This window comes from Rhinoraja longicauda, chromosome 39 (genome assembly GCF_053455715.1).
Source record: "Rhinoraja longicauda isolate Sanriku21f chromosome 39, sRhiLon1.1, whole genome shotgun sequence".
Classification (NCBI taxonomy): Eukaryota; Metazoa; Chordata; class Chondrichthyes; order Rajiformes; family Arhynchobatidae; genus Rhinoraja; species Rhinoraja longicauda.
Window position 1 is genome coordinate 3,675,368 of NC_135991.1, and position 23,743 is coordinate 3,699,110.

Consider the following 23,743-nt stretch of genomic DNA (forward strand, 5'->3'; position numbering starts at 1 on the left):
TCAACTATGGAACCTTATATAAACAGGTGTGTGCCTTTCCAAATCATGTCCAATCAATTTAATTTACCACTGATGGACTCCAATCAGGTTGGAGAAACATCTCAACGATCATCAATGGAAACAGGATGAGTGTCATTACTAAGGTTCCTTAGGCAAATGTGATATTTCAGTTATTTATTTCTAATTACTTTGCAATAATTTCTAAACAGTTGTTTTCACTTTTTTATTATGGGGGTATTGTGTGCAGATTGATGATAAAAATGAATTTAATCAATTTTATATTAAGGCTGTAACATAGCAAAATGTGGGAAAAGTGAAGGCGGCTGAATAGTTTCTGAATGCACTGAAAACACCTTTAATTATTCGATGGCGGATGCGCTGATCGGATATTTGATCAACAGGTTCATAAGAGTATTGGGTTCTTGTGTATCTGTAACGGGCTACTGGAGTCGCTGCCTCACTGCGCCACAGCACCGAGTTCGATAACGACTTCAGATGCTGTCTTGGTGATGTTTGCACGTTCTCCCCGTGAAGCCGTGCGTTTCCCACCGGTGCTCCAGTTTCTCCCACATCACAAAGGTGTGCCAGTTTGCTGGTGAATTGGCCTTTGTCAATTGTTCCTAATGTGTAGGGAGGTGCACGGAAAAGTGAGATAACGTAGACCTAATGTGGACGGATGTTTGATATTCGGTTTGGTATCAGTGGGCTTCAGGCCTACTTCCATGCTGTGTATCTCAAGCAATTAAAGCAAAGTGCTTGTAATGCTTTGGATACCGAGTGGATGGCTGGTGCTTAAGGTATGGGAATAGAATTCAGAGGGACCACGCGATCAACATTTCACTCGGAGGGTAGTTAGAGAGACACTTTCACTCCGGTGGAAAGCGGGATGAATAAGAGCAACGCCTTCCCCAGTCGCTGCTGAACCTGGCGAATGGTATCTGCTTTTATACTCCAGCAAATCCGTGAGCTCCAAGAACCCTGGCTGTTGGGGCAGAGTGAAATACGTGGAAGAGTTACGTTGCTAATCAGTGAGAATGTCACGGCGGTATTCAGAGAGAGTGTACCAGGGGTTACGTTATATGTTGAGCTCAAAAAAGGAAAGGAGCGAATACTCGAATGGGATTATATTAAAGCCCACCCAATAGCCAGAGGATGATAAACGATCAGACGTGGAGACATATTGCTCAGGATATTATAATAGGTGACTTTAAGTTTCCGAATCATGACAAGAGAATTAGAGTGTAAGGTTTCCTTATGTAGTACGTGGAGAGAACGACCCGAGGAGTGACTCTACTGGACCTTGTTTTGGCAAACGAGTCTGCATACATGAAGATGTTGCGATGAAAGAGCATTTTGGCGATAGTGGTCACAACGTTATAAGCTTTAACATTGTTCTGAATAGGGATAACTTGAGAAAGTACTAAATTGGGCCAAGGCAGATTACAATGGCATTAGGTAGGACCGAAGGAGCATAGGTTGGCAGCAGTCGTTATTGGCAAAGTCCATGGATTACACGTTTAAATGCCATGTGATCAAAGTGGAGCATCAGTGTGTTCGTGTAATGGATAAGGACGGTTTGGTGAGAGAATCGGTAATGAAGAAGGAGGTTGTAAATTTGGTACGATGTAAAAAGGAGGGTGGCATAAGACGGGGTTATGAGGTATATGATGCGAGGAGAAATCATTTATTAGGCGATTGGAAGGGGAAAAAGGGGCCATAAGAAGCGAAGCCGTTTTATACGTCAGTGACCAGGGAGAATGTATGACCACTCAGGGTGAAAGGAGGGAATCTATACGTCAAAGCGCAAGATATTGGTGAATTACCAAACAAATACTTTCCACGTGTATTCACCGAGGATAATTACTTGGAGGAGAGCGACATTCTTGCGGAGAAAACAAAAATGCGGAATCGAAATCGAGATGTTCTTGACATACTTCAAGATCATTAAAGATAGACATAAAATGCTGGAGTAACTTAGCGGGACAGGCAGCATCTCCGGAAAGAAGCAATGGGAGATGTTTCGGGTCGAGACGTTTCTTCGTGAAGTTCGATGTCTCTTGGACTTGATGGGATCCATCGCATGTTATTGATGGATGCAAGACAGGAGACACCGGAACCATTGCTGAGGATTTTACTTGTTCTCCAGCCATGGACGATGACCCGGAGGACTGGAGAGTGGTAATGGTGTTCCTTTATTTAACCAGGGAAGTAGAGAGGATCTAGGAAACATGAGAACTGTGAGCCTCACGTCAGTGGGGGTGGGGAGGCGGGCAGGGTGGGGAGGAGGGAAAAGTGGGGCTGGGGAGAGTGGGGATGGGGAGGAGGGAAGATTAGGGGTGGGGGGAGAGTGGTGTGCGGTCAGGGAGAGTGGGGGTGGGGGGGAGGGGAGGGAAGTTGGGCGAGTGGGGGTAAGGAGAAGGGAAAGGGTCATTAGGGGTGGGGATTGGAGAATGGGGTGGAGGCAGGGCTGGGGGGAATGGGGTGGGGCAGAGGAGGGACAAGTGCGGGAAGGGGGTGGGGGAAGTGGGGGTGGGTAGGGGGGAATGGAGTGGGTCAGTGGGGGGAGGATGGGGGATAAGGGGGAATGAGTGGGGGGGGGGTTGAGAGTGCTATATCAATACAGGAGAGGCTTTGTGTATAGGGCTCACTGAGTCATACCCACTCTCCTTCCATGTCCCCCTCTACGAGGAATGGACCATCGAGTCCATTTGGTCCTAGCCCCTCGCCCCTCTCAGCTCGGCGCTCGTCCCTCGGCGATCGCCTCTCTCCCCTCGCCTCGCTTGCACCCCACCCCGCCTCGGCCCCGGGGGAGCCTCGGACGCCGCCAGTCAGCGCGCCACGCACGGGCACTGATATGTGGCTTTCGCCGCAAACGGGTCCACGGAGGGGAGTGGGCGTGGGGGCGAGTCGGTGGAGGGGAGGGTGTGTGTAGGGGTGAGTGGGGGTGAGGGACGAGAGAGTGGTGGGTAGGGGGTCGGGGGAGAGTAGGGGTGGGGGGAGAAGTGGGTGGGGGGGAAGGGGGCAGTGGGGATGGGGGTGAGGGAAGAGAGATTGGGGGTGGGACGAAGGGGGGCAGTAGGGGGCAGGAGAGAGTGGGGGTGGGGAGGAGAGGAGACTGCGGGTGGGGGAGGGGATAGTGGGGGTGGGGGAAGACGGTGTGGGGGAGAGTGGGGGTGGGGAGGAGGGGAGAGTAGGGGTGTGGAGGAGGGCAGAGTGGGGGTGGGGATAGTGGGGGTGGGGAGGACTGGACATTGGGGGTGGGGGGAGAGTTGGATGCGGGTAGGGAGAGTAGGGGTGGGGGGGGGAGGTGGGGGGGAAGAGTGGGTGAGGGGAGGAGAGGGGGTGGTGGAGGGTGGAATAGGGGTGGGGAGGGGGGTGGGGGTGGAGGCAGGGCTGGGGGATTGGGGGTGGGGGCATGGGAGGGGCAAGTGGGGGTCGGGTTGCGGGGATGGAGTAGGTCAGTCGGGATAAGGGGGATTGTGTATGGAGGGAGGGTGAGAGTAGTACACCAATACAGGAGAGGCTTTGGGTCCAGACCCCACTCAGTTACATTCTCTCCCCTTCCCTGTTTGCCCTCTACGAGGAATAGGCCCAACTTGGTCTAGTATATATATTTATATATATATAGTATAGTATATATATTTATATATACTATAGTCAGGAAGTCATGATGCTATAGTACTCTGGTTTGGACGTATTTGCAGTATTGCGTGCAGTTCTGGCTCTTCCTTTACTGGAAAGGTGATGAGACCTCAGAGTGAGTGAAAAGGACGTTTGCCAGAATGCTGAGTGTATTAATGGGTTTCAGCTACAGCGAGAGTTTTGGTAGACTTAGTTTCTTTTTTTCTGGCACGGCACAGATTGCGGGGAGGATAGGTAAAATTATGAGAGGCACGAATCGGGTAGATAGTCAGATGTTCCCCCCCCCCCCCCCGGGTATTTTCAACAGTAGAGGGCACAGATATAAATCTCTAGAATGGAGCTTTTAATAGAGATGCCTAAGGCACGTTTATTTTACACGGAGAGTTGCGGTGAACTGGAAGGCCTTCCCAGTCATGGTGATGGCGGCAGAACCAATAGTGGTGATTAAGATTTTAGATGGGCACATAGATGTGCATTAGAAACAGGGATATGGATAATGTATTGACAGATTAAATCAGTTTAACTCGGCATCCTGTTGGGCACAAAGATGATGGGTAGAAATACCCGTTCTTGTGCTGTTCTCTTCTATGTCCTATGTTCTCGTTACAAAGCCCAAACATTACATGCCCTTGAATTTAAGAATACCGTTAAGTTGGACAGAGTGCAGATTTACTAGAATTCCACTTGTGCCTTCGTGCTCGAGTTAAAGGAAAATAATGGACCGATCTTATTCAGGTGTACACGATATGACGGGCATAGATAAAGTGATGTGCGACAATACTTTTCCCTGGGTGGACAATTCTACAAACAGTTTACGCCTTTTTATAGTATCTCTTGGTTGCGGTGCGAAACCGGGTCTAAAGTTAGATTTGTGTTTTCCCAGCTTCTTCTACACCGTAGGCAACTTAATGATAGCTTTTGCTACTGCAGGTAAGACCCTCAACCCCGTCTGGTGAGTCGTGCATTTGTTTCAACGCGTGGGTGTCTCTTTCGTGTCGTGAGTCTGACAGTATCATACGTGTGAATGAGTTTATTGCTGCGTGTGTGTGTGCTTACTTGTACGTGCGTGTGTGTGTTTGTGTGTGTACCTAAGTTGTGTATGTCTGTGCGTGCGTTTACTCTGCCTGTGTTGCTTGTATATGTGTCTGAGTGTGTCTGTGCATGTGTCTGTGTATCTGTGTGTACGTGTCTGTGTGTGTGCGTGCAGGTGTGAACCTATGTTTGTGTGATGTGTGTGTGTGTTTGCGTGTGCGTGTGTTTGTGTGCATGTGTGTGAGAGAGAGAGTTTGTGTGTGCGTGTGCGTGTGCGCGTGTGCGCGTGTGTGCGTGCGCGCGTGTGTGCCCGAGAGAACGATTGAGAGAGGGTGTGCGCCCACGAGAGGAAGTCTTGCTGCTGCATGCCCCTGCTCTCTGTCTCACCCTCACCCTCACTCTCTGTTACAGCCACGGCCCTGTTGTTGTTTCCCGCTATCACGTTGATAGGAGTGGGAGGAATATTGTTGCTCACAACGAACATAAAGGTATTCTATGGTCATTCGTCAGGTTTTAATACTAAAAGTCCGCAATCATAGAAACATAGAAAAATAGAAGATAGGTGCAGAAGTACACTATTCGGTCCTTCGAGGCCGCACCGCCATTCAATATGATCATAGCTGATCATCCCATATAAGTATCCCGTTGCTACTTTCTCGCCATATCCCTTGATTCCTTTAAACCTAAGAGCTATATCTAACTCTCCTGAATACATCAATCTAACTCTCTTTTGTATACATCAAAGGGCAGTGCAGATCGAATTCTGTACCGTCACGGGGCAGGTTTACTGAATGTTACGACCACCAGACAGAGGAAGGGCCAGCTGGAGAGAGAAGGATGGTGAACCTCCTTATTGTTAGTGGTGTAATACAGAGTGACCAATGGTTTATCAGATTGACAGTGTGAAGGAGTGTCATACTCTAACTGAGAGAATGAAGTGCGAGAATCAGTTTGTCACGGAAGCATTGAGGAGTTAGTACAATCGGTATTTGGTCCGTTCAGGGGACAGTCCTGTTGGACCATTGCTTCAAAGTGGCCTCAGGTTCCGATTTATTAATGGTCATTTATAACAAGCTACGATTAATTTGCTAGTACGCCCGAAGCTCACAGGGTGAACAATAAATGCAATAAACAGCTGGAATCGTACTCAATTAATGTGGTCATGAAGATTAATCGCAGGCCAACAATCAGTTGAAGACGTGGGTCAAGAATTGGAAAATAAAATGGCAAATAAGTCGAAGTGTTACACTTGCTGACGTTAATCCCCGGTGGATCTTCATAGTGCATCGTAGAACCCTTCAGAGTGTTGTAGGGCAGATGGATCACGGAGTACAAGAGCACAGTCTACACAAAGTGGCGTCACTAGAGGGATGTAGGGTGGCGAAGAAGGCTATTGACACGCTTCAGCGGTTCGAGCATTGAGCATGCACGTTACGACGACAAGGTACAATGGTAAAAGATGTTACTGAGGCCGCACTGAGAGTGTTTTGTTCACTTTTGGTCACCCTGTAGTGGTAAATATGCTATTCAACTGTAAAACATGGAAAGAATATTTGTGAGGATGTTGCCATGACTCCGAACTACGTCATCATTCACAGAAGTGCGGTCCTCCCTCACTGTGACCTCTTGGACAGTGAGGCACTCCGTCAATCATACTGCACCCATGATGTGGCGCTCTCAAATACAGCTGTCCTTCACTCCCTCTCCCATCGTGCGGCTTCCCCCCAGCAATACCCTTCCCATTGTGCGACACTACCTCAGTACTACCGGTCCCACGGGGCTATCATCCCCCAGCCCTATCCCTACAAGGGTTTGAGACTCCCTCAGTACTGACTTCCGAGAGTACGCCACGCCCTGTGTACTGCTGCTCCAACATTACGGGACCTACTCAGCAAATCTCTTCCGACAGTGCTCCCCACCTCCAATCTGCACTTCACCCACACCGTGGCAGACCCTGACAGATGTCCTCGTAGTCACTAAAACCGCTCTCTCTTATGGCCGCAAAAGCCGTCGTAGTCGTGCGGAACCTGCTTCTGAGGAATTGGGGACGTGGGTGTGGTTTCTTAGCCATGGTACACACAGGGTCAGCAATGATGACAGAACATCTTCCAGTGGTCCACTGACTGGGCGCCGGATAACGCTGAAGCTTCTGCGCGGCCTCAATGACTGTTTACCTTGCATGGATCTGCAGGCTGGAAATCTGTTTGGAAGGAATCGGTCCACAGTGATCACCATGTACAACGGGGCCTTCAATACCGGTGCAGCCGTCCTCCTGCTGGTCAAGGTGAGGAAAGTGTCAATAAACTGTCTTAAAAACGTTTCCAGAGGTGAGGGGTTTAGCTGTGATGTTTGCCTTGTTTTCCTTGGCTCAAGAACATTTACATAGAAACGTAGAAACATAGAAAATAGGTGCAGGCGGATGCCAATCGGCCCTTCGAACCAGCACCGCCATTCATTGTGATCATGGCTGATCATCAACAATCAGTAACCTGTGGCCACCTTCTCGGCATACCAATTGACTCCACTAGGCCCGAGAGCTCTATCTAACTCTCTCTTCAATTCATGCAGCGATTTGGCCTCCACTGCCCTTTCAGGCAGAGAATTTGACAAATTCACAACACTGTGTGAAAATATTCCTTCTCACCTCAGTTTTAAATGGCTTCCCCTTTATTCTAAGACTGTGGTCCCTGGTTCTGCCCTCCCCCAACATTGGGAACATTTCTCCTGCATCTAGCTTGCCCAGTCCTTTTAAAATGTTATATGTCTCTATAAGATCCCCTCTCATCCTTCTAAACTGCAGTGAATACAAGCTTCGTCTTTTTAATCTTTCCTCATATGACAGTCCCGCCATCCCATTGATCAATCTCGTGAAACTACGCTGCACTGCCTCAATTAACAAGGATTTTATTCCTCAAATTAGGAGACCAAACCTGTACACAATACTCCATATGTGGTCTTACCACGGCCCAATATAACTGCAGAAGAACCTCTTTACTCCTGTACTGAATTCCTCTCGTTATGAATGACAACGTGCCAGTAGCTTTCTTCACTGACTGCTGTACCTGCACGCCAACTTTCAGTGACTGGTGTACAAGGACACCCAGGTATCGCTGCACCTCCCCCTTACCAAACATAACACCATTGAAATAATAATCTGCCTCCATGATTTCACGCCAAAGTGGATAACCTCACATTTATCTATATTGTACTGCATCTGCCACGCATCTGCCCACTCACTCAACCTGTTCAGGTCACCCTGCAAACTCCTAACATCCTCTTCACAGTTTACACTGCCACTCAACTTTGTGCCATCCGCAAACTTGCTAGTGTTGCTTCTAATTCTTACATCGAAATCATTAATATCTATCGTAAATAGTTGCGGCCCCAACATCGAGACTTGCGGCACTCCACTCGCCACTGCCTGCCATTTTGAAAAGGACCCGTTTACTCTTACTTTGCTTCCTAGAAACATAGAAACATAGAAAAAAGGTGCAGGAGGAGGCCATTCGGCCCTTCGAGCCAGCACCGACATTCATTGTGATAATGGCGGATCGACCCCAATCAATAACCCATGCCTGCCTTCTCCCCATATCCATTGGTTCCATTAACCCCGAGAGCTCTATCAAACTATTCCTGACTTTCAACCAATTCTCTATCCATGTCAACGCCCTGCCACCAACACCGTGTGCTCCAATTTTGCTCACCAGTCTCCCGCGTGGGACCTTATCAAAAGCTATCTGAAGTCCAGGTGCACTACGTCCACTGGCTCCCCTTCGTGCATTTTACCTGTGACATCCTCAAATAATTCCAGAAGATTCGTCAAGCATGATTTCCCTTTCATAAACCCGTGCTGACTTGGACGTATCCGTTTACTGCCATTCAAATGCACCGTTATTGCCTCTTTAATAATTGACACCAGCATTAACCCCATCACCGATGTCAGGCTAACTGGTCTGCAATTCCCCTTTGTCTCTCTCGCTCCCTTCTTGAAAAGTGGAATAACATTAGCTATCCTCCAATCCACAGGAAGTGATCCTGAATCTATTGAACAATGGAATGAGATCACCAATGCGTCCAGTCTAGAGCCATCCCCCTGAGTACCCTGGGATGCAGGCCATCAGTCCCTGGGGATTTATCAACCTTCAGTCCAATCAGTCTACCCAATACTATTTCTCGCCTAATGCAATTTTATTTCAGTTCCTCTACCCCCCCACCTCGATCCTCTGTCCTCTAAGACATCTAAGACATCTAAGCGACTGTTTGTCTTTCTTCATGAAGACGGATCTGAAGTACTCATCGACTCTTCGGCCATTTCTTTGTAACCATTCTAATTTCACCCGTGTCTGCCTTTAAGGGACTCACATTTGACTTTGCTACTCTTTTTCTCTTAACATATCTAAAGAAGCTTCTACTGTCCTTCTTTATATTATTGGCCAGCTTCCCCCCGTACTTCATCTTTTCAGCCCATTTTGTTACCTTCTGTTGTCCTTTGAATGTTTCCCAAACCTCTGGCTTCCCGCTACTCTTTGCTGTGTTATGCATCTTTTCTTTTAGTTCCCTAAGTTCCCTTGTCAGCCACGGTTGCCTCCTACCCTCGGAATCTTTCTTTCGTTTTGGAATGAAATGATCCTGCATCTTCTAGATTATGCCCAGAAATTCCTGCCATTGCTGTTCCACCGTCATTCCTGCTAGGATGCCTTTCCAGTCAACCTTGGCCAGCCCCTCTCTCATGCCTTCATAGTCCACTTTTTTCAACTGCAACACTGACACTTCCGTTATAACCTTCTCCCTCTCAAATTGCAGACTAAAACTTATCATATTATGACCACTACCTCCAAGCGGTTCCTTTACCTCGAGTTCTCTTGTCAAACCTGGTTCATTGGACAACACTAAATACAGATTTGCCTTTTTCTCTGGTAAGCTCCAGTACAAGCTGCTCTAAGAATCAATCTCGGAGGCACTCTACAAACTCACTTTCTTGGGGTCCAGAACCAACCTGATTTTCCCAGTCTACCTGCATATTTGTTACATGCCAGTTTTAACTCCTACTGCAACTTACGCCCTACATCCAGGCTACTATTTGGGGGATCTGTAGATAACTCCAATTAGTGTCTTCTTACCTTTATAATTCTTCAACTCCATCCACAGTGACTACCTCATCAGTCCCTATGCCACCGATCTCAAGCCACTGAATTTCGCCCTTCACCAACAGAGCTACCCCACCGCCTGTGCCCACCTGCATTTCCTTTCTATAGGATGTATAACCCTGAATATTAAGTTCCCAAGCCCGATCCTCCTGCAGCCACGTCTCTGTAATCCCCACAATTTAATCGAATTTAACCTGGAGAAATAGGTGAGTGTTCGTCCAAATCCTATGGACAGAGGGAAGCAGAATTATAGATTTCGGGTGAAAGAGGAAAGGTGTGGGTGGTTCGATGTGAAGAGCAATATTATTTCTCGGTAAATTGTTCGAGAAATAAGGCAGATATAGATAGATTCTCGATTAGTATAGGTGTCAGGGTTTGTCAGGAGAAGACAAGAGAGTTGGGTTAGAAGAGATAGATCTGACATGATTGAATGGCGGAGTGGACTTGATGAGCCGAATTGCCCAATTATACTCCTATTCCCATGACCTATGACCTAATCCCTGCGGAGCTCGATTGGTCACAGGCCTGCAGCCTAAATATCTGCCTTCCACCACATCCCTCTGTCATCTCTGACCTGCCCAGTCCCGAAACCATATGGCCGTCATCGTGAATCCCGTACATCTTAATCTTCTGTATCTATCTACCGCGAAGGAATACATAGATTTGTCTTCTTTTTCCAACATCCACTGCCCTATATTCATCGATTTCCATCGCCACCTTTTCAAATAACGCAATCAAGCCAGACTCCAACTGTCCTGTGCAAAATCCTGTTGTTATCCCTAATTAGCCTGTTATCATAACTAGGAGTCCTATCTCAATTCTTTCGAATACGTTCCCTATCCCCGTGAGTTTCATTGGTCTACAATTCCCTGGATTCTCCCCGCTTCCCTTCTGAAACAAATAAATATATTGGCCTTCTCCAGTCCTCCGGGTCCAAGTATATTGGCCCTTTGTCACGTCTGCATTGAGCTTTTCCCTACTCGTTTTATAATTATCGTAATCCCTGGCTGATGCCATCTCCTGAAACATCACATACGCTTTCGTTTTCTCCATGAACAGGTTTACAATCTCGTAGGATATACGCAGCTGTTTTATATTGCCACCCGTATCCGATTCCTGCTCGTTACTGGACCATACTGATCCTGTACTTTCATCAGCTGGACTTTCAACGACTCCTGCATCTGATCTGTGTACTTCCCCAACAGCAGCTGCTCCTAATCTACCCTCCTCAGAATCTATCTAATTTTATTAATTTGCCTTGCCCAAATTACGTACCTCCCCCACTATACTTGTACTTATTAAAAACATTCTAAATACAGAAAGAGTTATGATCAATAACTCCAACATAACCATACTCCGAAACAGCAATCGCTTGGCAAGGCTCGTTTCCAAAGCATGGTCCAGGATGGCGCCTCTTAGGGTCGGACCATCCATGTACTGTTTGCGGAAACTTTATTGGATGTTATAGGAGAATTAATCTGACTTAATCTCAGACCTTTGTACAATTATCAACCTATCAACCCCACCACCATCACCCAGGATTTGTCTTCCGCCACTTTTGTAGTTGTATCCCCCTCACCCAAAGCATAATCAATCTGAAGTAGAGCCACCGATCCGTGATCCTCCGGGTTGCTGCCTGACCCGCTGAATTAGTCCAGCACGTTGCGTCTATTTAAATGGCGGTACCGAATAGTTGCAAAATACCCAAGCGTAGTATGAAATGTCATTCCTCTAGTTTGCGTGTGATCACATCTGGGAATATATCAGACCCTGAACAGAACATTTGATATGCGGAGTTTAAATGGGTTGAGACCGGGGATCGAGCAGGCATTTGTGAACCGCGCGCAGATGTTCGGAACAACGGTCGCTTATCCTACATCGGTCACTCCGATGTAAAGGAGGCAGCACTAATGGGTAGATGATATTAGAGAAACTGCATGTGAACATCTGTCTCACCTGGCCAAGTTGGCGGCGTTTGCCAGATGGAAAATACGAAGGAAGCGTATGGACAGATTTTTCATTATGTTTAAATGCAGTGGAGCTGCATTTCTTGTTAGGGACTACTTTCGGTGAGTGAAAACAAGGAGTTGCAGATGGAGTGATATCCACAAAAAGCGAAAAGTGTTGTGACGGGAATATGTGACAAGTGTAGGGATGGCATTTTGCTTCTATATTGGGATTGGTTCGGAGCTGTTGGAAAGTTAAAGGTGATCAATCGAGAGTTCCAAGCGGATGTTGGGACACGAGATGGAGGGGAAAGGGAGGAGAAAAAAGGAGAGAGAGAGGGAAGAACAGATTGAGAAGGAGTGATGGAAGAGTAATTTCACGGTAGTCGGAAATGAATGAGGTCACGGGTGATCCGTGGGACAGTCCGACAGACCCCCGAATGGCATCCTTCTATCTATTCATCACGTCCGTAAGTCCAGATAAAAATGACTGGGGCAAGTTGTAGTCCTCTCTCGCAGGAGACAATTGGCGCTGAAGACATTAGTGGTAGGGCACGGTCTATCAGGTGGGTCGCGTGCCGTGGCCTCTGAACGTTGAATATGGGTGGAAGCGGCTGGGGAAGGGCGCAGATCCAGAGCAAAGGGAGGCTTGGATGAAGGGCAAGAGATAGGGGCGGAAACAAAAGAGTCACAGTTTAGATGGCCAAAGTGTAAGCGATAGCGCAGCGGTAGAGTTGCTGCTTTACAGCGAATGTAGCGCCGAAGACTCAGGTTCGATCCTGACTACGGGTGCTGCACTGTAAGGAGTTTGTACGTTCTCCCCGTGACCTGCGTGGGTTTTCTCCGAGATCTTCGGTTTCCTCCCACACTCCAAAGACGTACAGGTATGTAGGTTAATTGGCTGGGTAAATGTTAAAAAAAATTGTCCCTAGTGGGTGTAGGATAGTGTTAATGTACGGGGATCGCTGGGCGGCACGGACTTGGTGGGCCGAAAAGGCCTGTTTCCGGCTGTATATATATGATATGATGATATGATATGATGATATGATAGAGAGAAAGTAGAAGAGCTGGTGTCAGATACTTAGTGTCACATGGGGGGCGGAGAAGGAGGGAAGGGATAGTCATAGATTCATGGAGCACGGAGGCAGGTCCGTTTCCCCATCTAAGATACCCCATTTAACGTCGCCCCTTTTCGATTTGTTCGAGACTGGAAGATAGCGATGTACAAATTTCGGCTAGAGGCGGACAATGAAACGAAGGAGACGATGGAGAAATGAGAAGGGGGGCCACCGAGGGTAACGGCGGCGAAATAGGTGGATTGTTTGGATTTGGGAAGTGTGGGGTGAGATCTACTGATACAAATTGCAAGAGCAACTCTCACAACGTGCGCCCTGTGCTTATACCCACTCCTACCCCCGCCCATCACTCAGGTGGCGTTTGAAGCTGGATTCTCCCTGAAGTCGACCTTTCTGTTCATCGGTTGCCTGAGCGTCCTGCAGATTCTGTTCACGGTCTTTCTCCTTCCTTGGAAATACATTCCCTACCCGTTGCCGGAGGGCTTCACTTACGGGTAAGGGGCAGAATTGGTGTTGAGTGATTTATGCAAATTAGTTGCAAGCAGGTAAGTAATCGGTGGATCAAGTACTTTATCTTGACAATAGCAGTGATTCGGATATCTCATGGCGGAGATAGAAATACCGGTGTACATGTTGAACAGGAGATACCCAGACTAGGATACAAGAAAAAAAAACGTGACCTATGGCTCAAGTAGGTTTGTCTGTTTGTATATATGGAATAATAGGGCCGATAAAATGAAATGACGTATCTGGTAGAGCTGATTGGCAAAAGCGCCAGAAAAACGCCGTTCAATCCAGAACTCGTTTGCCGTGCATGTAGAATTTGCATGTTCATTTTGTAAGCGTTTGTGTTTCCCTCCGGTTGGCTCACACATCCCAAAGTCGTGGGGGTTTGTAGAATAATTGGCTTCTGTGCAATTCTAGGGAGTGGACAACACGTTCAATTACATCAGTGTGAAAGGGGTGAGCGATGGCTGGAGTGGACTACGTGGACCTGTTTTCACGCTGTATCTCCAAAATATTCAAATTAAACGTTTGGGACTGGAGTGAACAACAGACAGAAATCTAATTGACACGAATGCGTGAAAGAGAATGGATGATTATTTATTGGGGAAAGTATAAGGCGAAGTGAGTTACAGACTCGACTTCCTGGAAGAGATGGATGGATTTCACCCGTGATCGTCGCGCTGTCAAGAATATTGCATTATAATATTAGGTTGTTTCAATGGGGAGGATGTGGCGACAGTGTACCAAATCTACAATCGCAAAGTTATTCTTCACGCATGGGATTCAAAAAGGCAAAGCACTTTTTAATCATTATCTTTAGTTAGGACGGATGGTGGAATTAGTAAAAAGGGAGGAGTTCGGTGCTATGGCTTACTATTCGAGAACTCAATGTTCATACCGCAAGCTACACAAACGGAGGTGAGATGCCGCTGCTCAAGTTTGAGGAGTGGCCTTACTCTCGCAATGAGGAACCGCCCGGACTGAAAGGTCTGTATGGGAATGGGAGAGAAGTTAAAATGTTTATCATACCGGAGATACAGTATATCTTGGCGGATCGAATGCCAGTTTGATTTTGGTCCAGCAAGCTAAACATACGACAGGATGTATGCTTAATTGTTTAAAAATGTATCATTCCACAAGTGTCACGAGAAGCGATTGCTTGTCAATTTTATTGGCCGCCCGTGCTGCCGTTCTCAAGCTACTCCCATTTATCTGCGTTTGGCCCATCTCCTTCTAAAACCTTTGCATCCCGGTATCTGTCAAACTGTTTTAAAAATATTATTATGGTACCCATTTCCATCACCTCTCCTTGTAACACTAGCTCTCTAGTCCTGGTAACATCACTGTGAAACGTTTTTAGACCCTTCCAAGTTGGATGAAATCTTTCCGCTATCTGGGCGACCAGTACCGCACAGAATACTGCAAGTGTGATCTTACCAACAAATTGTACAGTTGTGACTTGATGCACTAACGCCTGTATGTATTGCTCCGACCAATGAAAAACAAGTACGCCAGGTATCTTCGCCACCCTTTTGAACAACATCGTTACTTTCAAAGAGCTATGCACGGACATCCCTCTGTGCCTACAATGCTCTACAGACCCCTGTCGTTTACGACTCTTTCCCTGTCGTGGTTTAATTTACCAAACAGCATCATCTCGCGCATGTGCTCAACCATTCTCGGTCCAATACTCCAGTTGATTTACGTTCTGTCGGAGTTGATGAATTCAAAGAAACAGCTTGGAAACATACACTTCGGCCCACAGAGTCCAATGTGACATAGAAATAGACATAGACATAGACATAGAAAATGGGTGCAGGAGGAGGGCGGCACGGTAGCGCAGCGGTAGAGTTGCTGCTTTACAGCGAATGCAGCGCCGGAGACTCAGGTTCGATCCTGACTACGGGTGCTGCACTGTAAGGAGTTTGTACGTTCTCCCCGTGACCTGCGTGGGTTTTCTCCGAGATCTTCAGTTTCCTCCCACTCTCCAAAGACGTACAGGTATGTAGGTTAATTGGCTGGGTAAAATGTAAAAAAAATTATCCCTAGTGGGTGTAGGATAGTGTTAATGTACGGGGATCGCTGGGCGGCACGGACTTGGAGGGCCGAAAAGGCCTGTTTCCGGCTGTATATATATGATATGATATTTGGCCCTTCGAGGCAGCACCGCCATTCATTGTGATCATGGCTGATCGTCCACAATCAATAACCCGTGCCTGCCTTCTCCCCATATCCCTTGATTCCACTAGCCCCGAGATCTCTATCTAACTCTCTCTTAAATCCATCCAGTGATTTGGCTGCCACTGCCCTCTGTGGCAGAGAATTCCGCAAATTAACAACTCTCTGGGTGAAAAAATTAATACCCCTGGTTCTGGACTCGCCCAACATTGGGAACATTTTTCCTGCGTCCAGCTTGTCCAGTCCTTTTATAATTGTACATGTTTTTATAAGATCCCCTCTCATCCTTCTAAACTCCAGTGAACACAAGCCTCGTCTTTTTTTCTCATGTGACAGTCCTGCCATCCCAGGGCTCAAACTCGTGAACCTATGCAGCACTGCCCTAATTACAAGGATGTCTTTCTTCAAATTAGGAGACCAAAACTGCACGCAATACTCCAGATGTGGTCGTACCAGGGCCCTATAGAAGTGCAGAAGAACCTGTTTACTGCTGGACTGAAATCCTCTCGTTATGAAGGCTAACATGCTATTGTCTATCCTCACTGCCTGCTGTACCTGCACGCCAACTTTCAGTGACTGGTGTACAAGGACACGCAGGTCTCGCTGCACTTCCCCCATTGAGATAATAATCTGTCTCCTTGTTTTTCCTGCCAAAGTGGATAACCTCACATTTATCTATATTATACTCCATCTGCCCTCTCACTCAACCTGTCCAGGTCACCCTGCAACCTCCGAACATCCTCTTCACCTTCGACCATCGATTACCCAATCCAACTAGTTCTACGTTACCCCATTTTTAATCCCCTCCCTACAGACGAGGGGCTCTTTACAGAGGGTAATTTCCCAACAAAGTTGTACGCGTTTGGGATGTGGTTGGAAATTGGATGACACAGAAGAAACCCGTGTGGTCCCTGTGAAAATCTGCAAATTCCACACCAGGCAGCAACCTAGATTGCTGCTGATAGTGGTTCTTTAAAGCTGTGAGAGTGCAACTTTAGCAGCTGTGCCATTGTGCCAAAACCTTAGATTGCTGTCTTCACTGTCCATTGTCCCACCAATTCTGGTGCCATTGACAGATTTATTAATTGCAGCGTTTTTGTATTAAAATACGTCAGGGTTCCGTACTGGTGCAGTCTAAGCAGTTTTACTAGCATTTGGAACAGTTCAAGGTTCCATCTTGTGTGGCCGGACGTGATTTACAACAGGAATGACGTGCATGAACAAAGTTATGTAGTGTTCTTGAAAATCAATGTATCATTTTATATTAACCTTGCGGTTTCCTCCACCCCATTCCATAACATATCTCCTTCTCTATCATCGTGCATTATCATGATCAGCCATGATCACAATGAATAGCGGTGCTGGCTCGAAGGGCCGAAAAGCTTCCTCCTGCACATATTTTCTATGTTTCTATGTTTCTATCATCTGCCCCCGTGTTAATTGTGCGCTTCTGTCTCCATCCAGCGTGAATTTTGAGAAGCTCAGATTGATACGACGCGTGAAGGAGACAGCTCCCCAGATAATCCCAAGACTGGGAGCTGTTCGGAAGGATGGAGACGGGGAGGAGAGCACGGAGGACATGGAAAGAGGCACCACGGAGGGGAGGAAGAGCCGGGAATGGAGAGAGAGGCACGAACTGGCGGAGCGAGTCCTGGGAGTGAGTCCAGATGAGATGCGAAACACCACCGTGCTTGCGAGCAGAAAAGGTGGAGACGGGAGAAAGGAGGGTGGAGCACTGGTCCCGGTGAGAATATCGACTACTGGAAAAGAACTGCCGACTGCCGGAGGAAATCATCAGCACAGCGGAGCGCAAGGTGAAAAGGCCTTCCACATTCGTCCCTTGATTTACCCACGGCGACTATTTCCATCACACGACCATCCCCTTTCCTTTCCACATTCGTCCCTTGATTTACCCACGGCCACTATCTCCCATCACACGACCATCCCCTTTCCTTTCAATAGACAATAGACAATAGACAATAGACAATAGACAATAGGTGCAGGAGTAGGCCATTCAGCCCTTCGAGCCAGCACCGCCATTCAATGCGATCATGGCTAATCACTCTCAATCAGTACCCCGTTCCTGCCTTCTCCCCATACCCCCTCACTCCGCTATCCTTAAGAGCTCTATCCAGCTCTCTCTTGAAAGCATCCAACGAACTGGCCTCCACTGCCTTCTGAGGCAGAGAATTCCACACCTTCACCACCCTCTGACTGAAAAAGTTCTTCCTCATCTCCGTTCTAAATGGCCTACCCCTTATTCTCAAACTGTGGCCCCTTGTTCTGGACTCCCCCAACATTGGGAACATGTTATCTGCCTCTAATGTGTCCAATCCCCTAATTATCTTATATGTTTCAATAAGATCCCCCCTCATCCTTCTAAATTCCAGTGTATACAAGCCCAATCGCTCCAGCCTTTCAACATACGACAGTCCCGCCATTCCGTGCCTCTTCATCCATTGTCTGCCTTTCGGAAATGTGACAATCCTGTCTTCTCCGCGCCTCCTCTCGTTTTGTTCACTCCGTTCCTCCATCAATTCTTTTCGTCCCTGTCTTCCATCCAGTGTCCCTTCCGCTCCCTCCTCCTGCATTTCTTCCCCTCGCCATTTTTCCTGACCGATCCCGCCCTTCCGCACTTTCTCCCTCCTGCATTCCCGCCTTGACATTCACTTCCCCACCTGCTCTCCCACTATCGCTCCGGCAACCTAATTCTCCTCTCCACCTCGCGATTCATCTGGCCTTCCTATCTCGCTACTCCACTCCATCAGCTCCAGGCTCCTCACTCCGTTTATTTTCTTCACCTCCTCCTTACGTCACCGCACGTTTCTCCGCAATAATGCCGCTGAACCATGATCCATGTCGTGCGGCTTCCCCATGTTCCAGTTCTCTCTTCTACCAACCTCACGGGCCGCTCTCTTCCTTCCATTTGCGGCCTCGCTCTCCCCCCTACACAGACACACACACACACACACACACACACACACACACACACACACACACACACACACACACACACACACACACACACACACGTATACACGCACACTTACAACACTAGTGAATCTAAATCTTTGTGAGCGGCAGCGAAATCGGTGTGAACCTGGAACGCACTGGTTGCGTCGAATGATTTCCATTCTTCGCTGTGGAATGGGACTTAACAATGAAACCCGAAGGGTTGACACTTCACACTACCCCTACTACATACCGTGAATGTGCGATATGTCAGTGCCGTGAATTATGCATCCTTCCCTATTTGCTGTTATTATTTCAGTCGTTCCTCTCCCGCTGCAGGTTCACTGTTCACAGAAACGGAAGAGGAAGTTCCCACTTTCTGGAGCTGCGTCTTTTCTCGGCTCTTCCTCACCAACCTGATCTGGTTCTCGCTCATTCAGCTGCGTATCGTGATTTTCTTCGGTGCTCTGAACCCCTTGCTCAATCTCATGCTGAACGGTCACACCGAGCAAGGTAAGCGCAGAGTGGTCACGCGAAGACTTTGGGAAAAGGGAACGAGGGAAGGCCGATGGCGTGGACGTGTTAGCTTGTGTAGGAGAGGGAGTGGTGGGAAGAGCGCCGTAGAGAAAACGGTAAAGGGGAATATGGATTGCTTAAACATTTTGCAGATGACAACAAGACTGTTGGAGTTTGGGACCGCGAAGAAAGGTGTCAAATTGTACGGCGGACATCGATCAGTAGTTGGAATGGGCGAAGAAATGGCAGATTGTGTTTAATCCGAGCAAGAGTGAGGTGCTACATCTAACGAGGTTGAATGCAAGGAGATGATACACAGGCGATGGCAAAACACAACACCACTGATTTGCAGTTGAATTATGAAACTAGGTCCAACGATCCCTGAATGTGGCAGCACCAAAAGATAGGTAAAGCAGGCATATAGTATGAATGAATTAATACGTTTACTGGCCAAAGGTGTGGATATACAAGGAATGTGCCTTGGTGCTAGGCTCACAAATGACAACACAAACATACAGTTAACAATTAAGAATAAAGCATAAAGACATCATAATAATAAGGATACAACATGACGGTCTAAACATGTGGGTGAAAATAAACCAGAGCAAAAAAGAAACTAGAGATTTTGGTTATTGAGTTGAACTACCACTCGTGGCAAAAAGCTATTTTTATGCCTGGCTGTGGCTGCTTTGACAGTCCGGCGTCGCCTTCCAGAGGGAAGTGCTTCAAAGAGTGTGTGGCCAGGGTGAGAGCGGTCATAGATGATCTTGCCCGCTCGCTTCCTACTCTTTGCAGTGTACATTTCGTCAATGGGGGAAGGTTGCAGCCAACAACCTTCTGAGCTGTGCGAACGATCCGTTGCAGCCTCCGGATGTCGTGGTTTGGTGGGTGATCCAAACCAGACCATGATGGAGAAGGTGAGGACGGACTTAATGATAGCAGTATAGAATTGGACCATCATTGCCTGCGGCAGATTGTGTTTCCTCAGCTGCCGCAGGAAGTACATCCCCTGTTGGGTCTTTTTGTCTGTGGAATGGATGGTTGCCCCCTATTTCAGGTCCCTGGAGATGATGGGGCCAAGGAACGTAAATGACTCCACAGATGTGACTATGGTGTTGTTGATGTTGAGTGGGGGGGGGGGGGGGGGGGGGAGGGGAGCTCTTCGAAAGTCTGCAGTTCGTTCCACTGTCTTAAGAGCATTGAGCTCCAGGTTGTTGCGATAGCATCGGGACGCCAGCTGTGCCATTTCCCATCTGTGGGCAGATTCCTCCCCATCCTGGATCAGTCCAATCAGGGTAGTGTCATCCGCAAACTTGAGGATTTTGACAGAGGTCTCTGTGCAGGTGCAGTCGGTTGTGTAGAGCGAGAGTATGCAGCCTTGCGGTGCTCCTATGCTGAGGGTTTGCGGGTCCGAGATGTGCTTTTCCAGCCTCACATGCTGCTTCCTGTCTGTCAGGATGTTGATGATCCACTGACAGAGGGGTTCAGGCACAGTCAACTGGGAGAGTTTGGAGTGTAGTATCTCTCACACAATGGTGTAAATGTAGAGCTAAATTCCACGAATAGAATCATGGCAGAGGTCCCCTTGCGGTCTAGGTGATGGAGGATGAAGTGCAGGCCTAGGTTGACTGCGTCATTCACCGATCTATTGGCCCTGTATGTAAACTGCAGGGGGTCCAGCAGGGGTTTTGTGACGTTTTTTCACATGGGCCAGCACTTGCTGGGTATGCTTGCCTTCGTCGGTCGATATATTGTATAAGAGTCGCGATGCGCCTCTCTGGAGTGCTGCTTGTAGTTCTGGTGGCCGCACGGCAGCAAGGATGTGGTGTATTTGGAGAGGATTTAGAAGGGGTTCAGCAGGGTAGTGCCTTGATTGAGGGTAATATGTACAAGGGGAGCTCGTACATGATTCAATTGTTGTGTAGGAAAATTACTGCAGATGCTGGTACAAATCGAAGTTATCACAAAATATTGGAGTTACTCAGCAGGTCAGGCAGCATCTCAGGAGAGAAAGAATGGGCGACGTTTCGGGTCGAGACCCTTCTTCAGACTGATGTCAGGGGGCGGGGCAAAGGAAGGATATCGGTGGAGACAGGAATATAGATGGAGAACTGGGAGGGGGGAGAGAGGGACAGAGGAACTATCTAAAGTAGGAGAAGTCAATGTTCATACCGCTGGGCTGCAAGCTGCCCAAGCGAAATATGAGGTGTTTATCCTCAAATTTCCGGTGGGCCTCACTACGGCGCTGGAGGGGGCCCATGACAGAAAGGTCAGACTGGGAGTGGGATGGGGAGTTGAAGTGCTCAACCACCGGGAGATCAGTTTATTCACAAAATGCTGGAGTAACTCAGCAGGTCAGGCACCATCTCGGGAGAGAAGGAATGGGTGACATTTCGGGTCGAGACCCTTCTTCAGACTGATGTCAGGCGGCGGGACAAAGGAAGGATATAGGTGGAGACAGGAAGATAGAGGGAGATCTGGGAAGGGGAGGGGAAGGGAGGGACAGAGGGACTATATAAAGTTGGAAAAGTCGACGTTCATACCACTGGGCTGCAAACTGCCCAGGCGAAATATGAGGTGCTGTTCCTCCAATTTCCGGTGGGCCTCACTATGGCACTGGAGGAGGCCCATGACAGAAAGGTCAGACTGGGAATGGGAGGGGGAGTTGAAGTGCTCGGCCATCGGGAGATCAGTTTTGTTAATGCGGACTGAGCGCAGGTGTTCAGCAAAGCGATCGCCGAACCTGCGCTTGGTTTCGCCGATGTAAATGAGTTGACATCTAGAGCTGCGGATGCAATAGATGAGGTTGGAGGAGGTGCAGGTGAACCTTTGTCTCACCTGGAAAGACTGTTTGGGTCCTTGGATGGAGTTGAGGGGGGAGATAAAGGGACAGGTGTTGCATCTCGTGCGGTTGCAGGGGAAAGTGCCCGGGGTTGGGGTGGTTTGGGTAGGAAGGGACGAGTGGACCAGGGAGTTACGGAGGGAACGGTCTCTGCGGAACGCAGAGAGGGGAGGGGATGGGAAGATATGGCCAGTGGTGGGGTCCCGTTGTAGGTGACGGAAATGTTGGTGGATGATATGTTGGATCCGCTGGCTGGTGGGGTGGAAGGTGAGAACGAGGGGGATTCTGTCCTTGTTGCGAGTGGGGGGAGGGGGAGCAAGAGTGGAGCTGTGGGACGGAGAAGAGACCCTAGTGAGAGCCTCATCTATAATGGAGGAGGGGAATCCCCGTTTCCTGAAGAACGAGGACATCTCGGAAGCCCGAGTGTGAAACACTTCATCCCGGGCGCAGATGCGGCGTAGACGGAGGAATTGGGAGTAGAGGATAGACTTTTTGCCGGGGACCGGGTGGGAAGAAGTGTAGTTCAGATAGCTGTGCGAGTCAGTGGGTTTATAGTAAATGTCCGTCACTAGTCTGTCTCCTGTGATGGAGATGGTGAGGTCCAGAAACGGGAGGGAGATGTCGGAGATAGTCCAGGTATATTTAAGGGCAGGATGGAAATTCGAGGTGAAGTGTATGAAGTCAGTGAGTACTGCATGTGTGCAAGAGGTAGCACCAATGCAGTCATCGATGTAGCGGAGGTATAGTTCGGGGACGGGGCCAGTGTACGTCTGGAAAGGGATTGTTCGACGTACCCGACAAAGAGGCAGGCGTATCTGGGGCCCATGCGAGTGCCCATAGCTACGCCTCTGGTTTGGAGGAAGTGCGAAGAGTCAAAGGAGAAGTTGTTGAGGGTAAGAACCAGCTCTGCTAGGCGGAGGAGAGTGTTGATCGATGGGGATTGGCTGGTTCTACGGTCGAGGAAGAAACGGAGGGCTTCGAGACCATCCTTGTGGGGGATGGAAGTGTAGAGTGACTGGACATCCATGGTGAAGATGAGAGAGTGGGGTCTGGGAACCGGAAGTTATCGAGGAGATGGAGAGCCTGTGAGGTGTCTTGGACGTAGGTGGGGAGGGATTTAACCAGGGGGGATAGGATGGAGTCGAGGTAGGTAGAGATAAGTTCGGTGGGGCATGAGCAGGCAGAGACAATGGGTCTGCCGGGACAGTTCTGTTTGTGGATTTTGGGTAGGAGGTAGAATCGGGCCGTGCGGGGCTGGGGAACTATGAGATTGGAGGCACTGGGGGGGTAGATCGTCGGAGGTGATGAGGTCCGTGATGGTGCTGCTGATAAAGGTCTGGTGTTGGTCGGTGGGATCATGGTCCAGGGATAGGTAGGAAGAGGTGTCTGATAGTTGTCGCCTAGCCTCGCTCCGGTAGAAGTCAGCACGCCAGACTACCACAGCCCCTCCCTTGTCAGCGGGTTTAATGATTAAGTACTGGTTGTTGCGGAGTGAGTGGAGGGCTGCACGTTCAGGAGTGGAGAGGTTGAAGTTAGTCAGGGGAGTGGAGAATTTGAGGCGGCTAATGTCACGCCGGCAGTTTGAGATCAGGTTGGTTAAGGCGAACTGAGCGAAGGTGTTGAGTGAAGCGATCGCCGAGCCTGCATTTGGTTTCGCCGATGTAAAGCAGTTGACATCTAGAGCAGCGGATACAATAGATGAGTTTGGAGGAGGTGCAGATGAACCTCTGTCTCACCTGGAAAGACTGTTTCGGTCCTTGGGTGGAGTTGAGGGGAGAGGTAAAGGGACAGGGTGTTGCATCTCCTGGGGTTGTAGGGAAAAGTGCCCGGGGATGGGGTAGTTTGGGTAGGGAGGGACGAGTGGACCATAGAGTTACGGAGGGAAAGGGCTCTGCGGAATGCGGA

General features: G+C 48.5%; 1 protein-coding gene across 1 annotated transcript in view; it reads left to right on the forward strand.

The window, feature by feature from the left end:
- The window catches only part of LOC144611101 (equilibrative nucleobase transporter 1-like), a 74,614-nt gene that overhangs the window by 28,092 nt on the left and 22,779 nt on the right, over positions 1-23,743 (forward strand). Inside the window, exons 7-12 of the mRNA XM_078430173.1 lie at positions 4,526-4,572; positions 5,086-5,162; positions 6,866-6,958; positions 13,198-13,337; positions 16,993-17,342; positions 18,820-18,993. Coding sequence (XP_078286299.1) covers positions 4,526-4,572; positions 5,086-5,162; positions 6,866-6,958; positions 13,198-13,337; positions 16,993-17,342; positions 18,820-18,993 — 881 coding nt within the window. The remainder of the gene's footprint in view (positions 1-4,525; positions 4,573-5,085; positions 5,163-6,865; positions 6,959-13,197; positions 13,338-16,992; positions 17,343-18,819; positions 18,994-23,743) is intronic.